Here is a 19,024-nt window from a genome sequence, read left to right as displayed (position 1 = left end):
CATAGACAAGTTTTTCACGTTTCGTACAATTTTGAACTTAACTTGGTCTATTGGCTTCTTTACCTAACGAATGATGTAATTATGAAAGTATAACAATCTCTATATTTCAATATTGAAAAGTATAATAATTAACTCTTTTACCCGAAAAATGATAATTCTTTTCCTTTTATTGCACTTATTTTTCACGTGGTTATGATATACATACATAAAATTGGTATACATGAGTATACATGATGACATGGCATGCCATGTAAGCAAGTGACTAGGCAATTTCAAATTTCAAAAATCAAAAATTAAACCCTACAAATCATTTTTATCTCTCCTCAGTTTAACATTTCTCTCCCCTCTATCTCTCCCTCTTCCTCTCCTCTCTCTCATGCGATTCTCTCTTCTTCTCTCACGGCCAAAACCGGACCTCCGTCGTCCGGCCACCGATATGACCACCACTGCCACCAAAAAGAAGCGTCCGGCCCCCAGGAGCAACACCCAACCACCACTTGCCTTCAACGGTTGTTGATTTTGTCGAAAATCCACCATGAAGCCATGGGTATCCACCAGACAAAAATCACAGATCAAGCTGATTCCGATGTCGATTTGGCAACCCAACACCACCAATGAACTCCCCTACGTGAGGAGCACCTAGCCCAGCCCTTCGTCGACCGAAACGACCACCGGAATCGGAGACCCACGTCGAAGGTACGCTCCAGTGCGTTATTACATTATACATTTGGCAGTATATTTAGCTTTTTCTGTTGATTGAACATCTTATGAATTACTTGTGAAGCTTGATAGTGGGTTATTACACTGTCATAATGAAAAGTGTAATTATTTTGTTTCATGGTTTGTTTCTTGCTTAGCTTACCAGATACTGTATTTTGCAAATAGTGTATTTAACATTTAGTGTATTTAGAACATAGTGTATTTAGCATATAGTGTATTTTGCTGGGTTGCTCCTCGTCATGGTGTCCTGGATTGGTGATTTCTTGGTTCCATAAAATATTTGATTGCACTTCCATTTTAGTAATGCATTTGTTTTATACAAAACCAAAATATTACATACACTGTAAGTTCCCATAATGTAGTTGCATTGAATATGTTAGTTTCCTTGCTTGATGGGTTCGATTGGTTCACTGTCAGTGTGCATAATGTTTTTAACATATGTTTAATGTTGTCTTGTTTAGGTATACTCTGTTCATAAAATTTTTGCATGTATGAACAATGCTAGAACTACACTTCCATATTGCCTAATGTATTTGTTGTGAGTAATTTTAGGTATGGACAAAACTAGTAAAATTTTTAGGTCTGAACATTGATAGAACTATACACTACCAATTAAATAATGTATTTGGCTTGAATGGTTCTGTTTACATACTTGATGGCTTTCAGCTGTTATAATACATTGGCTTGTGTTTTGTGATATTTTATTCACGCTTAATGGAAGTGTATTTAGGTATATAGTGTGGTTCGATAGTGTGTGTTCTTCATATTGGTCAAATATTTGATTACACTACTACGCTGTGTAACGCATTTGATTTAATTATATCCGAGTTATTTTACCTTTCATTTGTTGTTTATAAAATATATATAAATACACTGACACGTTCTTTTGTAATAAAAAAACAGGATCGATTGCGGCTTAATATGCATGTACGTAATTGATTGCATATTCAACAACGTGAGCAAAAAGAAGAAGCTGACCAAAACAGACATCTATCAACTGAGGGCAAAATACATCCATAACTTTTTTAATGATGATGGATATTCATGGGATGTGCACCACTACAAAAAAGTGAAAATGAAGAGCAAAACATTTATCTAGTTATGTCAATTGAATCATGTTAATTTTATCGATGTTCGGATGCTTGAAAGGCAAGTGGGCCTTATAACTTTGATGAACACCTCACATGAATGTACATAACAATTAGTAAGTAAATATATTGTTACTACATAATGCATTAACAATTGTGAAAGGAATACATTTTTAAAAAATAATGTAATAAGCTACTGCCATGAAGAAAAACATACTGGAGTGTCATAAATCATTGACATAACAAGAAAACCCCATTTATTTAACAAGAAAAATGACTATGCTATCACTACCGTGCACTAAATACACTGGCAATTCATTAACAAATGGTTAATAACTACTCTACCGAAAGACAATGTAATAAAGCACTGGCATGGACAACTATGTTAAATACCCTGTTAATTAGTAATGCGTTAACGTATGAGATACAAATACACTATAAAAACATAATGTAATAAGATTGACAGCCATAAAAATTTTACAGTAATAAATATTTAAAACACAATAAACCACATCTTGAATACTCAACACCCTAGATGATTGATCACGATGATTGACATAATTCTTCAAACGTGATACAAATTTATCTAACCTCCCGCATGTAAATATTAGATATCTGTAATCACCATTCGCATCCTTCGTTAATGATCTCCTCTTGATTGAAAACTCATTTACTTGACCATAGTCCTTGTAAAATTTAAACATCTCATCAACTGATTCAAACAACATTCCTATTACTGGCACATTCGATCCAATAGTCTCGGCACCATTCTTAACACAATCATTAATACTATCAACTTGATTGATATTGATTTTACTATCAATATCATCAAGTGAAACCATATCTTCACTACAAAAAGAATATTTAAACATATATTTGTTAGATAAAACCATAAATTTAGTAATTTATAATGTAATAAGGCATATAAAATGAACACCAAAAATTAATTGACACTGACATTATTACACTATCATAGTAGAGTGTCATAAATCATTGGACTCAAAATTAAGACCAATGTATTTAATAAGGAAAATGTCTATGTAATGAACAATTGGGATAAATACACTTGATATTCGTAATGCATTAATAACTGGTTAACAAATACACTTATAAAAACCTAATGTAATAAGCAACATGCATGACAATAATGAGAATCCCCAATGATAAAGTCTCACCATCAAAGTAATACCAATCTATTTAACAAGAAAAATTTGTATATAATGAACTTCTGTAAATACACTGGTTATTCGTAATGTATTAAAACCAAGCTTCACAAGTAATACATAAGATGTTCAATCAACAGAAAAAGCTAAATACATTGTCAAATGTATAGTGTAATAACGCACTGTAGCATACCTTCGACGTGGGTCTCCGTTTTTCGGAGGCCATTTCGATCGACGAAGGGCTGAGCTAGGTGCTCCTCACGTAGGGGAGTCCATTGGTGATGTCAGGTTACCAAATCGACATTGGAATCAGTTGGATCTGTGATTTTTGTCCGATGGATACCCATGGCTTCAAGGTGGATTTTCGACAAAATTAACAATCGTTGATGGCAAGTGGTGGTTGGGTGTTGCTCCTGGGGGTTAGCCGTTTCTTTTGGTGGCACTGACGGTCATATCGATGGTCGGACGATGGAGGTCCAGTTTTGGCCGTGAGAGAAAAAGAGATAATCGCGTGAGAGAGAGGAGAGGGAGAGGGAGAGGGAGAGATAGAGGAGAGAGAAATGTAAGCGGGAAAACAATGACTGAGTCTTTAAGGTTTTGTGTAAAATATCAATGTGGCATGCCTAGTTGACATGCCACATAGATTATGTATGTATACCAAATATTATGTATACATGTCATTGTCCTTTTTCACGTGTTATCCGAGTTCAGCTTTCGATAATACACCACGTGTAACCAGGAATCGCTGAATTGGGATTGATCGCGGAACCCTATTCCGAATCGCAGCCGATCAAGCTCTCAATGGTTATGGAAGAACTATTTGACTATGAATTCGTTGATGCGGTCGACGACTTCCCCTCCCCCGATTGCGTTGGCGCCGATCAATTAGAGGAATCAACCTCGGACTCTTCTCTCTCCCTGCCTGAACCTGAGAAGGATGTGTCCTCGCTGGAGATTCCGTCTTCCACTCCATCCCTCCGCCGCCGATCAATTTCTCGCCGAATCTCCGGAGAAGAATTTGGGGATTCGAATTTCCCAGATTCCTCCTCCGTCTACTCTAGTGTTACTCAAGTCCTTGACTCGAAAGCGAGAAGGTATAAGTCGCATCGTCAACTGAAGGAAAATGAGAAGAATTTGGAGAAATCTAAACCGACGCATACTCCTCCCGAGCTGGAGGAGTCCGTGGACATACTCGGAGATTGGTATGATGTGAAGGAAGAGAAGGAGGTATCAACGGTGACGACGAAGTCTGATGACCGATTTGGTGACTCTGTAGATTCGGTGGAGCAACCCCGTGAGTCGTCCTCGTCAAGCTTTCTTGTTATTGTTGCTGGCTTGGTAATAAAGGCAATAGCTTTCCAAATTAATTTATTGATCAACTTCTTTACATTCCCTTTTTGGGCATTATATTGCCTCTTCATGTTTATGCTTGATCCTTTTGGAGCTTTGAGGCGGGGGAGAGATTATGTGACGGGAAAATTGAAGAATTTGTTGACCCACATTTGGGGGATTGTGACTAGAGTGACGAGTGAGTGGTTAATGGAGCACAAATCAATGTGGACGCTTTTTTTGAGATTCTTGTGGGGATTGTTATGGTCTATATATGTTGGTCTTGCCTTGTTCAGTTTATTGATGTTTTCAGTGGCAATTAGTGGGTTTCTGGTGAGAAATTTAGTGGAGGAGCCAGTAGAGATTAAGGAGAATTTGAATTTTGATTACACTAAGAATAGTCCAGTGGCTTTGGTACCAATATGGTCTTGCAATGCTGTTGGTTGTGGTGTGAATTGTAAAGAGAATGTTAATGTTGGGCAGAGCAAGGGTACGCGGCTTATCCCAGTCAATCATAAGTTGCAGGTTATTATTTCCTTAACTATGCCAGAGTCAGACTACAACAGAAATCTTGGAGTTTTCCAGGTAGATTCTCTGAATGAGATTTAACTATTTCTATTTGCTACATTTCATTCATATACTGTGTCTCTGTTTGTATCTCTGAAAGTATTATTAATTCATTATAGATCCCGTTCTTCGGTTTCCTGATGTTCTACGTATGTATTTGTTCTAATATGCATGATTTGCCATAGGAAAATTGTTATTTATGTGAGATTTTGTATTGCCTTCTGTTATAAATTTTTTTATTGTATTTATATCCTGAAAGGTTGCAATGTCTTGCTTTCTAAACTTTTCTTTGAAAAAAATGAAGCGGCCTAAAGAACTTGTTAATATCTAAATTCTAATATCCATGCACAAAGAATGCCTTTTCTGATCTGGTTCATTTTTCTTCTGAAGGTTAGAGTGGACTTCCTTTCTGCTAATGGTGAAACCTTTGCTAGTTCAAGCCATCCTTGCATGTTAAAGTTCAAAAGTGAGCCCATACGCCTTTTGTTGACATTTTTTAACATTGTTCCACTAGTTGCTGGCCGCATATCAGAATCCCAAACTATGAATTTAAAGATAAGAGGTTATACCGAAGGAGATGTACCCACTGCCTGCTTAAAAGTGATACTTGAACAGCGAGCTGAGTTCAAGCCTGGGGCTGGTATTCCTGAAATTTATGATGCATCCTTGGTGCTAGAGTCTGAACTCCCTCTATTGAAAAGGATTGTATGGATGTGGAGGAAGACTATATTTATATGGAGTTGCATAATGTTGTTTATGATGGAGTTGCTCTTTACACTAGTTTGTTGTAGACCTCTAATTGTCCCGAGACCAAGGCGAACGGGTGGGTCTCCTGGCAATGGTAATGTTAGACAAAGTAGTCTTCAACAGCAAGGTAGTTGAAGCTATCTTCTGCATTTTTGAAGATTGCTTCAGAAATGAAGATTCAACCCCCATCACCTGTAGTCCATGCTGTCCTATGTGTTCAATATTCGGTATTCCTCAACTTCTCACCATTCTTTTTTCAAAAAAGTTGTTTTGGTCACCACGTACATGTAAACTACACTGGCCAGACAAACTATCTGTTGAAAAGAGTGTGTATTCAAATGTTCATTATATAATTTATATTTCAGTTCCCGTGTTCTTCATCTGGCATGCCTATAAGATTGACCCATGGTTTGGGCAAAATCCAGGTGGAAGAGTTAAAGCAGCAATGGCTTCGTTTTCAGTTTTGCGAGGATTTCTTTTCAATCTAGCTTAAAACAAGGATTTTGGTTATGCATCTCCAACCTCCGCCAAATAGACTATGATTTCTTTAGTTTCAAAGATTTTGTGAGCTCTCTGTGTAAACAAGGGAGGTAGCTTTCTACGGCTTCATCAACTCTGTTAGTATGCGGTTTGGTAAGTGCTGTTTTTATTACATGAATGAATCTGCCCTAATAGAAGTCTCATTTTGGAGCAGCTAGATGTCTGTTAGAATTTCAGGCAACATATATGTTACCATTTTTTTTATGAGCATATATGCTGCTGGCGAAGAAATTGTCTGTCAAAACGGAGCCTTTGTTAGAGTAAGCAGTCATTTTGGTCAATTGTTAACTTTTCAAAGTCTACTCGTTGAACTTTGAAGATCACATGGTTTCATTATCCCAGCACACATTTGGCAATGCTGGCTTCATAACCAGTCACCTGGGCAATGGCCATTGCCTTGACCTCATTCCCTTCAACCATTACGCTTATCAGCTTATGGGCCACCGAACATCAAGCCATGGGCCCAACGAATATGGGCTGTCTTCGCATTTTGTGTTATGGGCTTTAGATAACGGAACTTGAGTAAAAGCCATATGTTCAAAGCTATCAACAACTCGCGCTGTACACGCCCGACCAACGGTCGCCTGCCTTTGACAATCTTACCGTTAGATCGAAGCAAAGTTTAAAAATACTCATAGCCGTTGAGCGCTCTTCACACCAAACCACTCTCAATTTTCTTTTCATTCAATAACCCTCGAAAATGGTATCCAAGCTTATCAGAAAAAGCCTCAAAAAGGCCGGCAGAGATCGGCGGATCCCTCACCGCCACCGCCGGAGGTCTCCTGCCAAGACCGCTTCCCCCCGCACCCTCATCTTCGCCATCAACAAATCAATCCATTCAGGTGAGCGCCGCCTCGCCAAGTTCTTCTGCAAATTGGCCCGCATCGCCACCCCAATCTGCCGCAAAGGCTACAAAATCTTGCCCAGACAAGAATCTGAACCCGAAGACAGCATCTGTAAAGTTCTGTTCTGTAACGACTATGTCCTTCCACCGTCGATTTCGCCCAACAAGAGGACGGTGTTTCTTGATCTTGATGAGACGTTAGTCCATTCGAACCGGGACCCACCACCGAATCAATTCGATTTCGTGGTTAGGCCCAAGATTGATGGGAATTTGATGAATTTCTATGTGTTGAAGCGTCCAGGGCTCGACGAATTTCTGGAATTCTTGAATGGGAAATTTGAAGTTGTGGTGTTCACGGCCGGACTGAAGGAGTATGCGTCGCTGGTGCTTGACCGGATCGACAAGAAGGGAGTGATATCGCATCGGCTTTACCGGGATTCGTGCAAAGAAGTTGATGGTAGGTTTGTGAAAGATTTATCGGCGACGGGTAGGGAGTTAAACAGGGTTGTAATTGTTGATGATAATCCGAATGCTTGTGCTTTTCAGCCAGAGAATGCAATCCAGATTCGACCTTTTATCGATGATCAAAGGGACGAGGAGTTGATGAGGTTGGTTAAGTTCTTTGAAGGATGTGATTGCTTTGATGATATGAGACATGCCGTCAAGGCTTTTGGTGGTGAACATGAATCACATGATCTTAAATTACTTTATTGACAGTTTTTCTGTGGGTTTTTTTCCTTTGAATGACATTGTATTGAACAATTCTTTCTTCAATTTTAAAGAATCCGGGACTCCACAATTCTCGGAGTCTACAATTCTCATATAACTCTCTAATGGTGTGGAAGGTGTGCCACACCACACCACACCACATTTTTCTATTTTTTTCACCGGCTTATTCTTCACCATTTGACGAGAATTGTAGACGTTGAAGAATTCCAGCGTTCCCTCATCCAATTTTAAATCAGAAGGAAATAAAGTATGCAGTGTATAATACAATTATGCCATGATATTTTCTTTTGACGTCTTATGGAAACAGGGGCTTTGGTCCCTAACAAATCTTCACCCTGGTTTGATGTAGAGCTATGCATGCACTTATGGAGTATCTAGTTGATGTAGGACTAGTGACAAGTTAATTACAAGCAAACCGATTAGGAGGATCGAAAAATCATATTGTCAGAATTATGCAAAACGAGAGATTCATTTCGATGTAGTTGTTGATAGTATTGGAGGGTTTTTTGGTGTCTACATCAAAAACTCGACAGATGATCGACTGTGCAAAACATATACCGAGAGGAAAGTAAGTATTGCTCCACAAATTATTTGATTACATTACAGCCCTCCCTATTTAATTGTTATGTAATATGAAGTTAAAAATGTTTCTAAAATCATTTTACTAAATCTTCAACAAATTTTCTCCGAGATCAGCAATCGCAGACTCTCCCTTCCTGATGAGTACTTTTCGAACTGCCGGTCTGTTAATGGCGCTATTGATTGAAATGATGATAGGGGGAAGTAGCTTGGATCCGGCACTTTCGCTTCTGGAGAAATCGTTGCAGCGACATCTTCGTTGAAAGATTACTAATCTCATTGCATCTACTGCTAATTAGGTCAGTTTTCACTCTTTCCCCAATTTCTCTTGTTACCACCGATATTATTGCTCTGCCCTGAAATTCAATCAACAAAGAATTTTAAAACACTAATTATTTATACATATGGAAATATGAAATGCCCTAATTCAAGATTTTTCTCGAAAAAAGAAAGGAAAAGATTAAAATTACCTGAAGCTCTGAAACATCAGAAACGCGAATTTTTCCATTGATAGACGAAATTGTGAGCTGTTGTTGTTCGTGTCCAGTGCTTTTACTGGGCTCTTCCAATGATTGGTACTCGTTTGTTTGATCGGGATCGGGATTGGGATCGACCGTAACAGGGAAGAGGCGGAGTTCAAGATTGCAATTCCTTTTCATGTTCTTGTTGTTGTTGGTGGTGAAGCCTTGAAGGGCTTATTTGAACTATTGTTCTTGCGATTGGGGACGAATTATAAAAACGTTGAAGTTTTGGGGTTCATATAAATAGTTTTCGCGTAAGAAATTGTGGGCGGTGGTTGGCCACAGCAAAACAATTATTGATAAAATATGGATTTAAACACGCAAACCACACAAAACCTACATTTTATTGAATTTATTTTTGCACATTGAGCATGTTTTTTTATCCTATATCCACACGTGTTTTTGTGGGATTTGGCATTTTACTCTTTCTTTTCTCATTTTTTTTCTTCATACTGTGAGAAAGAGGTATGGAATTTCTGGGGATTTGTCGGAATATTCATTGATTGTATTTGGCACACTATCATTGTTGCCTTTAATCGACTAAAACCCTTAATTTTTTATACAAAAAACACGAGGACTAATAATTTTTTAATTTGATTAGTACTTATACTTACACATATTAAACTTGTGTGTATATGCATGTAATACTATGTATTGTATTTTATATAAAATACATGTTATTATATAAGCAACTGTGAAACTATCTTATGTGGGATTGACAATAACCCAACCGAGTAGTATGTGTAACAATAATGACATTTGTCGATATGCCACTGCCTGTTTACTAAGATCATCATAGATTATTAATGCGTGCATTCCATTATCGCGGAAATATTCCCCCATGGCACACCCAGAATATGGGGCCAGAAATTGCAGAGGAGCAGGATCCGAAGCGGTGGCTGCTACAAGAATGGAATATTCCAAAGCATTCGCTTCTGAAAGAATTTGAACTAATTGTGCCACAGTTGAGCGTTTCTGTCCAATCGCTACATAGACACAATACAATGTCTCACTCTCAGAGGTGGCCCTTGAGTTCATTTGCTTTTGGTTTAATATAGTATCGATAGCAATAGCTGTTAAGGCTTCTGTTTCGGTCGACTCTATGGTTGAAAGAGTAGGTGGTGCTGCGTCTTTATGGTTCGGCTTTTGATGCCTCCATTCAAGATTCACACTCCTTGGCGGACTGAAACTTAGTTGGAAAACTAAAAATTCTAGCACCTCTCATACATAAGTGCTACGCGTTTTCTGGACCTAAGAATCAATGATGATGGCATGAAGAACAAATTTGTGTGGGCCTGTAGCCCAGAGCGGACAATATTCTTGATGTGTTTGGGCTTGGATTTCCAACATTAACTATCGAGTTTGGTTAGAGCTCTTTCGTGTAACTGAAATCTTCAGAATTAGTTTCATTTAGTTCAACCAAAAATATGAATACAGTGAAAACCTCCAGAACAGACTTTTCAGAACTGAAGTTTGAGCAAATTTTCACTAACCAAACTTCCATTGCTACCTACTTTTGACTGTCCCTGTTTCCTTTTGGTTCATGATTTTTTTACAACTCATAAAGATTGCATTTGCTTCTTGATTGTTTGACGCTAGTTGATTAATCGTTTTGTCCTATTATTTGTATCAATAATGGCTAAGGTATGAAGAAAACATTTTCATTTTGTTGAATTGCTTCTTGACGGGATCCCCATGCCTCATCACCAGCTTAACAAGCTGTTGATCATTATTTCGAATGTATTTCCCTGCCTGATGACTAAATGTTTGTCAAAGGCTGGAGGAGAATTGACCGACTTCACAATTTTTCTGAGAACAAATGATGCTGTCATGGCGTTTGGTGTCATCAGTTCATTAACGTTCCAAAAGGCTAACCAATAGAAAAGTAAGAAGTAAGAGAACCCAGAACTATCAGTACTGACTGGAAATAATCTATTCTCAGTTCAGGAGGTCATCTGCGTTGTGACTGAAGTTGAAGCCTGAAAGTAAGGTTCTTGCTGCATGGAAATTGGGATTTTCAATTTGGTCTAAGCCCTTGGAGACTGGAGAAAATGATAGAGGGAATGCAGCGAATGCGCCAATTTCAAGGAGGAAGCTTGACGGTGGTAATGTCATGTGGTGCTTGACGGGTATGTTTTAATTCATATCAATATGCATGATCAATTGTTTGTCTTGGATTTTTAGAGTGCTCTAAGGCCTAAGGGCAGCTTCTTTGGGAGGGCAGTGCTTGATTGGGTAGAGAAAAGGGTCTATGTATCTTTTGTTTGTGCTGGAGATTGTGATTGGGGGCGGCTAGGAAACTTCGAGCTTTTTTTTAGCTATTGTTCATTTAGCTGTGTTTAGGGATTGTTTTGAAAATTGGGAAATGCACCATAGGTTGAGACCAGCTCAAGGATAGTAGAGGCTTGTTTATTGCTTGGTGATTATCTGTGAGCTAATAGGATTTCTTTTGTCGGGTAGGAGGTTCTCCCAGTACAATCCTAAATCCTTGAGCAGATTGTTTGAGTCGAATGGCTGCTCTTGTTTCCCAATGGTGATTCTTCCGCCAGTTGTTTTTATGCTGGTTGAGTTTTCTGAGAGTGCTTAGGTATGGAGTTATGGCTCATTTTACATTCGTAGCTCTGGTACTCGGTAAATTTTGATACACTTTCTTTATCTGGTCTTTCTGCAATCACATTGTCATTAGCCGCCAGTTGTTTTTGTGCTGGTTTGGTTTTCTGAGAGCGATTAGGTAAGGAATTATGGCTCCTTTTACATTAGTAGATCTGGGACTTGGTAAATTTAGATACAGTTTGTTTATCTGGTTTTTCTGCAATCACATTGTCATTAGCCTTGTTGTTTTTCTTGAGTAATCAGATATTTCCTACCAAGTCATCCCTGGTTACTAAGGTTTTTCTTTTTCCTTGTATAAATATGCCAGATCATAGAGAGAGAAATACAAAATACTATGAGAGAAATGATAGTTGTTGCATCTAAAGCAACTTTGTTTATTAATGAGTAATCAAAAACAATGTTAATAAGGGGATGTACAATCCCCATACCCAAAAATAACCTGTTGTAGAAGATCGAGCTAAACTCTTCTAGGACAATTTCTCTTTAATCCCATCCCACATTGCAAATTTTACTGGAAAATCCAGCCTCATACATTTCTAGTGATTAAAGGTATATGGAAATGTAGCTTGCATCCGGGACTTTCGCTTCTGAAGAAAGCGTTGCAGGGACATCTTGGTTGAGGAATTACCTCTTAGACTGGTTAGTTGAGATGGAACAGTTGATGAAACAGTCTCCCATCTACTTGGGAATTTCATTCCTTCAACAGTTGATGAAGCAGTCTCCCATCTATTTGGGAATTTCATTCCTTCATCTATTTCTCTTGACGGCGTTGTCGCCAGAGAAAGTATGGCTCTACCCTGGAGTTAATTAAATCCACAAATTAGTTAGTCAAAGAACTTTTTGTGCAAAAGATATCTTGTTATGCTAAATGTCTTAACTGAAGAGTTTTTGTAAATACAGAAATACCTGAAGCTCTGAATCATCAGAAACCGTAAGCTGTGGTTGTTGTTCATGTCCAGAGCCTCTGCTAGAGTCTTCCGAGGATTGCTGGTGCAGTTGACCAGAAACGAAATTGGAATCTGTTAAAGGGAAAAGCTGGAGTTCAAGATTGCAGTTTGGACTCATCTTGATAGGCTTAACTGTCTCTTTTCTTGCTTTGCAATGAGAGAACAGGTGTTCATATGCAAATCAAATACGGTATTTGTATATGAGATAATAATAAAAACGTTTCAAGCTTTTCATATAAATAGCTTGGCATTTGCATGGGTTGGTGGCAGCCACAACAATGCAACTTGAGACAAAACTCCCAGAAAACTGTAGATTTAAACATGTAAAACACCGAACAAGAAAACAAATGGCAGGCCATGTTGTTGCCATTGGATTATTTTTTTCTGTATGGATTTATATTGGATCTTGCACATTTGAGCATGTTTTTTTTTTGCCTAGCCGAAAATCCGGCAAGCTTACCATGTTGTCTACCATTTTTTTCTGTCATATTGGATCTTCCATGTTTTAATAGTTGCGGCATGACTCGACAGCTACTTGACTTGTTTTTTTAATTCTTATTCTCATATGTTGTTCATGCCATAAGTAAGAGGAAGGGGAATTCTAGGGAGAAAACGTTGGCCTAATCGAGTTTTTTGGAAGATAATAGAGCTGGAGATGGCTGTAATCTGCACTTCTGTTATTACTTGCAGTTACAGCTGGTGGTGCTGCTGTTAACTAGTTAAAAATTGCAAGAGAGGTCTATATTCTGATTTACAAAGTTCCTTACTATGGCCTGCCTAATTTAAATAAATCCAACTCATGGCAGCTCTCTTGGTTTTGGACACAGCTATTATTCAATAGAACAACTCAGGAAGAGGAGACAGATAAAATTGAAATATCAAAACGAGCTTAAACAACTTCTTTTTTTGTAAGTGAGCATTGTATTGAAAGGAAGAAATTCTGTACAAAACTACAAGGGCGTACCCTAAGATCAAAGCCCAAAAGGCCCAAACAAACAAGAACCATATTAGTATATTGCATGCCAAAAAGAAACAGCAAACCCCATGAGAAATTTACCAATCCATGGTCCCTAAGGATTGGAGAACCAAAAACCAATCCATAAACTGGACACAGAAAGTGCAAATGTATAAAAGTTCAAAGCACGTTAGAATATGGTTTGTCATGACATATTGCCCTTCACCAGGGGCATTGGTTCACAACATTATAGTCGCATAACACAGGCAAAACACAGCAGCAGCTGCCCAGAGACTCAAAAATCACACTTTGGCCTCCAAAGGGACCGCATTCAACAGATATCAGTGCTTCAACAAGCCAAAAAACCGAAGGGGGAGGGGGAGTCATTACAGCCTTATGGACAAAAAACGTCCAGAAAAATGGTTCAACACCAAGCCATAGTACTTCTGAATCCTGATGAAAGAAAACAAATCCGACATCCAAGGTAAATAAAACATTCAGAAACTTGCTGGATGTAATTTCACATCCTGCCGGAATCACCAATTTACAACTTCGAGAGTAGCACACCGCATACATTATCAGTCATTCAGCCATGTCTTTTATTTTTCCTAAACAGTAAAGAAATTGCTTGGCGATGTCTTCGTCAAAATGATGTAAGAATCAGCCGAAGAAGAAAAAGTTCAAACCATAAAAGAGTTCAAAAGTGCCACCAATCCACTCTGTTAAAAGGTATTACTGTATAAAACAACGAAACCATCGATTAGTACTCAAAGAAGTATATGTAAATTGGCACAGATGAATGGTATTGTAAAATTCAATATAAAATGATTCTTCAACCAGGAGATATGAGAAAATGAGGGCATAAAAATTACGGCCGTCAGGCCTCCAGATTGCATATAATATTATAAGAGGCCTCTAATGTCTAAAACAATGAAGCATAAAAATTGAAGAAACAGCTGATAATACCTGGACGTCTACACAGTTTCCATCATCAATCCATTACTGTCAGCCAAATAGAAAACTTTGGAGTCATTAACAGCAATGAAACTGCCATCACTATCCAACAAGCAAGTGCCAGTGTTCTGGCAAAATACCTGTGCATATGTTTTTCATGGAAATAAACCACCCTTGCTCATGCCATCTCAAACCGTAAAAAGGTCAATCAATCAATCAATAAAAGAAGAGTCTTCTAAACCTGTTGTGATTCTAAAAATGAACAAATCCAGTCATTTGACAACAATTATTCATAGGTGGTAAAGGCGAAAGATTCGCCTACATTAATCAATGGGAAATTTCAATAACATTCTCTTTACATGAAAAAGTTTGTGCTTTAGCAATTAAGTTCTATCTGGACTAGCACTTACAGGACAAAAATGGAAGAAATTGAAGAGAGAAAATGACACTATGAATAAATTCACCATTACCCATCCGTTGCAGTTGTCGCTCCATGCTATACAATACTACAAAGCAAACATTACCCAAAAATTTCCTAAAGATCTTTCGCAGCCAACTCCAGGGATTGCTCAACAAAAACATTGCAAAATCGTACACTTAGTTATCCCCATCACCACTTTTCCTCTTCTTTATCTTACTCCTCTGCTCCTCAAACCCAATTTCTCCTTCTTCTTCAACCTCCACACTCTTCCTCTTCTTCCTTTCCTTCTCCTCGACCTCATTAGTCTCAAATTTGACTACAGTTTCTACCTTCTCATTCTGAAACCCGTTCTCCTCAGAATTATCAACATCATCACCCCTTTCTTTCCTTCTCTTCTTGTGCTTCTTCTTCCCACCCTCTGCTTCAATGTTTCCATCAACTGCATTACGCACAGAAGAGGGCTCCTCTTCCCTAGCTTCTTCCAGTTTAACGTCTTCATTGAAAGAGTTCACAAATTCACCCTTCTCCTCATTCTTCTTCTTGTGCCCCTTTCTTTCCTCTCCGGTACGACTTGGTTCTTGGCTTTCAGGCTCCGGCTGACTCGGTTCTTGAATTGGTTCCGGTGCCCGGGTAGCATTCTCTTCTCCTCCGACAGTGGCCTCCGTTTCGTAACCGCTGTGATTTTTTCGATGAGATCTCCAAGACGACGATTTCAGCACCTTAGAAAGCTGAGTGAGCTCGTTGAAAGCGTAAGAGGCCCGTCGAAGGTATGCACCGAGAGCCTGCGACGCGCCGGTCTCGGAAGAAGCGAACTTGGAGAGAATGGAGGCCGCCTTGGAGAGCCGTATAGGCGTTGAAGAAATAACTTTGGCTTTCACGATCTTCATTTTAATGGTAGACCATGAGGAGCAGTTTCTACGATAAAGAGAACTGTTAGTGTGATTGCAGAGGAAGAAGAAAGGTGTGGGTTTCTCTAGGGTTTTGAGGCCTCGCCGATTAAGGACGCCGACGTCTTAGGGCCCGTTTGGTTACCTGTATTGTAATGGTAATTATTATATTCACATACCTGTATTGTAATGGTAATTATTATATTCACATTACATTATAATATTTAATACCCATTAATTTAAAAATATAGTGTAATCTAATTGTTTAATAATGAAGTTCTTGCAAAAATAAAAAATCTCAATACCATTTAAAATTTAGTTTTAAGATTACAAAATCAAATATATTCGATATTCCTTAGACAAATATATCCCAAAAATTATAAATTATTTATAATTGTATTCTTATTATAAATTATTTACAATTATGTTCTTACATATTTGTTATATGTCACGTATATATAAATAAATACATATATATTTTATTTTAGATTTATTTTTTTATATATACACATATTCACATTATATATTTTGTTGATTCTCATCATATATGTGTGTAAGTAGAGACATAAAAGCTTTCAAATTTCGGCCCGAGTCGGGGAAGGGAATAGGGTCAGGTCGAGGTTGAGGATCAGACCTAGGTCAGGCTTTGGGCCAGGGCCAAGCATCGAGCCCATGTCAGGCTTTAGGCCTTGGCCGGGCATCGAGCCTGGGATGAGCTTTGGGATCGGGCCAAGCATGGGCAGAGCTTTGGGCCAGGGATCGGGGTTGAGGTCAGGCTTGGGACGGGCTTTAGGCCCGAGTTGGACTTCAAGCTCCAGGTCGAGCTTGGGTAAGGTCGGGGTTAGGGATATGGCCTGGGTCTGGCTTCTGGTACGGGCCAGGCTTCAAGCCCGAGCAGTGCATCCTGCATGGGACTGGCATGGACCGGGGATTGGGCTCTGGGCATTGGGCTTGAGACGGGCTTCGGGAGCAGATTAGGCTTCAGGCTTCCAGCCCAAGTCGAGCTTCTAGCATATGGGCTAGGTAGGGCTTAGACCGGGTTTCGGGCATGGCTCGAGGTAGGGACGGGCTTCAAGCCAGGGTCGGGCTTGGGTAAGTCTTCGAGCCCAAATCTAGTATGGTTTCGGGCCCTGGTCAGGCATGGTTGTGATTACGGCCGAGCTTGGGCAGGGCTTCGGGCCCAGTCCGCACCTTCATTTTCTGTTTCTTTTTTTCTATTTTAATTTTTGTTTTCATAAGGATTACTTTTAAATGGATTACAATTTACGATTACTATCACTATGACAATACATTCAACCAAACGTGGGTTAAGTTATAATAAAACCCTAACAAGATTTGTTTGAAAATTGCAGTGCAGAGTCTTATGGTCAAAGCGTTCTTCAATTCAGGTGACTAAGAGTTTGATTTAGGTAGAAGCTTCTTATGTGTTTCCCTTTTTTGTATTGGAGCTTGAAACCGTTGTCAAATGTTTGATTTGTTTCGCAACTGATAACAGAAACCAACTTTTTGTTTCCACGCTATCGGAATTTGCATATGTTGTATTTGGGACTTCCCGCTTTGTTGGGGTTTTGGAGTTGTTAGGGTTTGTGGGTGCTCATCATCGTGTTGTGCTTTTGATTCTCGAACTTGATTGTATTTGGAGATTGAGGAACTGCGATATCTGTATTTCTGGAGAATAAAGGGTTTGAAAGTTTGAAAATTTGGGTGGAGAATTATTAGGGCTTTTGGGATACATTAGGAATTTTGACCAAAAGATTGAAGGTGATTGACGGATTGCTGCTTGTTTTTTTTTTTTAAATTTATTCTTTGGCATCTGTGATTTGAATTTGGGGTTAGAATGGAAGAGTCTCAGGGCTGTACAAACTCGCTTCCTCCTTTCCTTGCAAAGACGTATGAGATGGTAGATGATCCGGCTACAAATTCAGTTGTCTCATGGAGTCAAAATAATAAAAGCTTTATTGTGTGGAACCCTCCAGAGTTTGGCAGGGATTTACTGCCGAGATACTTCAAGCACAATAACTTCTCCAGCTTCATTAGGCAGCTCAATACTTATGTAAGCCAATTGCTTTATCCGTATCTTTCTCTACTTCGTTTCATTTTGGGTTTCTTGTGTATGTTATAATTCCTTATCTATTGTTTTGTACTTATATTAAACTGATTCCGTGTTTCAATAGGGTTTTAGAAAAATTGATCCAGATCAATGGGAATTTGCAAATGATGATTTCATAAGAGGTCAGCCATATCTCATGATGAACATCCATAGACGAAAACCGGTTCATAGCCATTCCTTGCAGAATATCCATGGTCAAGGATCTTTGTCCTCTCCATTAACTGATTCTGAAAGGAAGGGTTTTAAGGATGACATTGTTAGGCTCAAACAGGACAAAGAAATGCTCATTTCTGAGTTGCAGACAAATGAACAAGGGCAGAAAGAATGTGAGCGGCAAGTTCAGATTTTGACAGAGCGCTTGAGGCAAATGGAGCAACGGCAGAAAATTTTGGTTCCTTTCCTTGCCCAAGCATTGGAGAAACCAGGTCTTTCCTTAGATGTTGTTCCGCAATCCGAAAATCATGACAGAAAGAGAAGATTAACCAGAATTGGTTACTTTTATGATGAAGGCAGCGAGGAGGAGAATCATACGGGGAGTTCCCAGGTAGTACCTAGAGAAAATGCAGATGCTACTACTATTGTGGCATCAAATGTAGAGCGATTAGAGTATATGGAGTCATCCTTGATATTTTGGGAGAATACTGTACTAGATGTATCCCATACCCACATTCACTTGAATCCTGACCACCTTGATTTGGATGAATCTACAAGTTGTGCTGATAGCCCTGCTTCGTCTTGTGTCCCTCTTAATGTTGAATGTCGGACTAAATCACCTGGGATTGACATGAATTCTGAGCCAGTTGTCCCGGCTGGTCCAGAGCCTGTTTCTTTGAAAGAACAAGCTGGTGGGACTTCAGCTCCTGTGACTACAGGGGTGAATGATGTCTTCTGGGAGCAATTTCTGACGGAGAATCCTGGCTCGTCTGATATTCAGGAAGCTCAAGCAAATAAAAAGGATGATGATGGGAGAAAGAACGAAAGCAAGCCTAGTGATCCTGGCAGATTTTGGTGGAATGTAAGGAGTATAAATAATCTTACTGAGCAGATGGGACATCTTGCTGCTGCAGAGAAAACTTGAAATTGGTTTATTGTTGTTCATGGATGTTGATGACTCCGTATATTGGTTATAATACGTCTAGGTATGATTGATTTTATTTTGAAATAATAGATTTTTAACATTTTGGCCATTCATTGTTTGGTTTGCAGGATTAGTTGAAAAGTATTGGTGCTATTATGATATACAGTTTATGAGATGTCCTTTGGTACTAAGTACTAACATTCTACTGTGCACACTAATGTTTTTTTGGCAT

At 38.9% G+C, this 19,024-nt stretch overlaps 6 protein-coding genes across 7 annotated transcripts; 3 read left to right on the top strand and 3 right to left on the bottom strand.

Moving 5' to 3' along the window:
• Positions 1–3,660: 3,660 nt before the first annotated feature.
• On the top strand, positions 3,661–5,994 carry LOC120012964 (seipin-2-like). 2 transcript variants are annotated; one of them, XM_038864543.1, is made up of 2 exons: positions 3,661–4,885; positions 5,382–5,679. In XM_038864543.1, exons 1-2 carry the CDS (start codon positions 3,773–3,775, stop codon positions 5,412–5,414), a joined length of 1,146 nt encoding a protein of 381 aa, XP_038720471.1. In that variant the 5' UTR covers positions 3,661–3,772; the 3' UTR covers positions 5,415–5,679. The 2 variants fall into 2 exon arrangements, with proteins under 2 accessions (XP_038720471.1, XP_038720470.1); XM_038864542.1 differs by having other exon boundaries at positions 3,664–4,885; positions 5,258–5,994.
• A 774-nt stretch (positions 5,995–6,768) lies between these two features.
• LOC120012965 (CTD small phosphatase-like protein) lies at positions 6,769–7,779 on the top strand. The gene has a single exon (XM_038864544.1). It carries the CDS (start codon positions 6,855–6,857, stop codon positions 7,710–7,712), a length of 858 nt encoding a protein of 285 aa, XP_038720472.1. The 5' UTR covers positions 6,769–6,854; the 3' UTR covers positions 7,713–7,779.
• Positions 7,780–8,241: 462 nt separating this feature from the next.
• Positions 8,242–8,980, bottom strand: LOC120012967 (protein TIFY 5A-like). Its single transcript, XM_038864546.1, has 2 exons — positions 8,777–8,980; positions 8,242–8,662 (listed from the first exon to the last, which is right to left on the bottom strand). Exons 1-2 carry the CDS (start codon positions 8,963–8,965, stop codon positions 8,483–8,485), a joined length of 369 nt encoding a protein of 122 aa, XP_038720474.1. The 5' UTR covers positions 8,966–8,980; the 3' UTR covers positions 8,242–8,482.
• A 2,441-nt stretch (positions 8,981–11,421) lies between these two features.
• LOC120012966 (protein TIFY 5A-like) lies at positions 11,422–12,859 on the bottom strand. Its single transcript, XM_038864545.1, has 2 exons — positions 12,347–12,859; positions 11,422–12,237 (listed from the first exon to the last, which is right to left on the bottom strand). Exons 1-2 carry the CDS (start codon positions 12,503–12,505, stop codon positions 11,977–11,979), a joined length of 420 nt encoding a protein of 139 aa, XP_038720473.1. The 5' UTR covers positions 12,506–12,859; the 3' UTR covers positions 11,422–11,976.
• A 1,667-nt stretch (positions 12,860–14,526) lies between these two features.
• LOC120012147 (protein PXR1-like) lies at positions 14,527–15,741 on the bottom strand. The gene has a single exon (XM_038863439.1). The coding sequence runs from the start codon at positions 15,602–15,604 to the stop codon at positions 14,894–14,896; it is 711 nt and encodes a 236-aa protein (XP_038719367.1). The 5' UTR covers positions 15,605–15,741; the 3' UTR covers positions 14,527–14,893.
• A 1,175-nt stretch (positions 15,742–16,916) lies between these two features.
• Positions 16,917–19,023, top strand: LOC120013949 (heat stress transcription factor A-4c-like). The gene is made up of 2 exons (XM_038865937.1): positions 16,917–17,657; positions 17,779–19,023. The coding sequence occupies exons 1-2, from the start codon at positions 17,442–17,444 to the stop codon at positions 18,790–18,792; spliced, it is 1,230 nt and encodes a 409-aa protein (XP_038721865.1). The 5' UTR covers positions 16,917–17,441; the 3' UTR covers positions 18,793–19,023.
• The last annotated feature ends 1 nt before the right edge of the window (position 19,024 follows it).

Source organism: Tripterygium wilfordii, chromosome 13 (assembly GCF_013401445.1).
Source record: "Tripterygium wilfordii isolate XIE 37 chromosome 13, ASM1340144v1, whole genome shotgun sequence".
Taxonomy (NCBI): domain Eukaryota; kingdom Viridiplantae; phylum Streptophyta; class Magnoliopsida; order Celastrales; family Celastraceae; genus Tripterygium; species Tripterygium wilfordii.
Note: the sequence above shows the minus strand (reverse complement) of the source record. Positions and strands in the feature narration are given on the sequence as shown.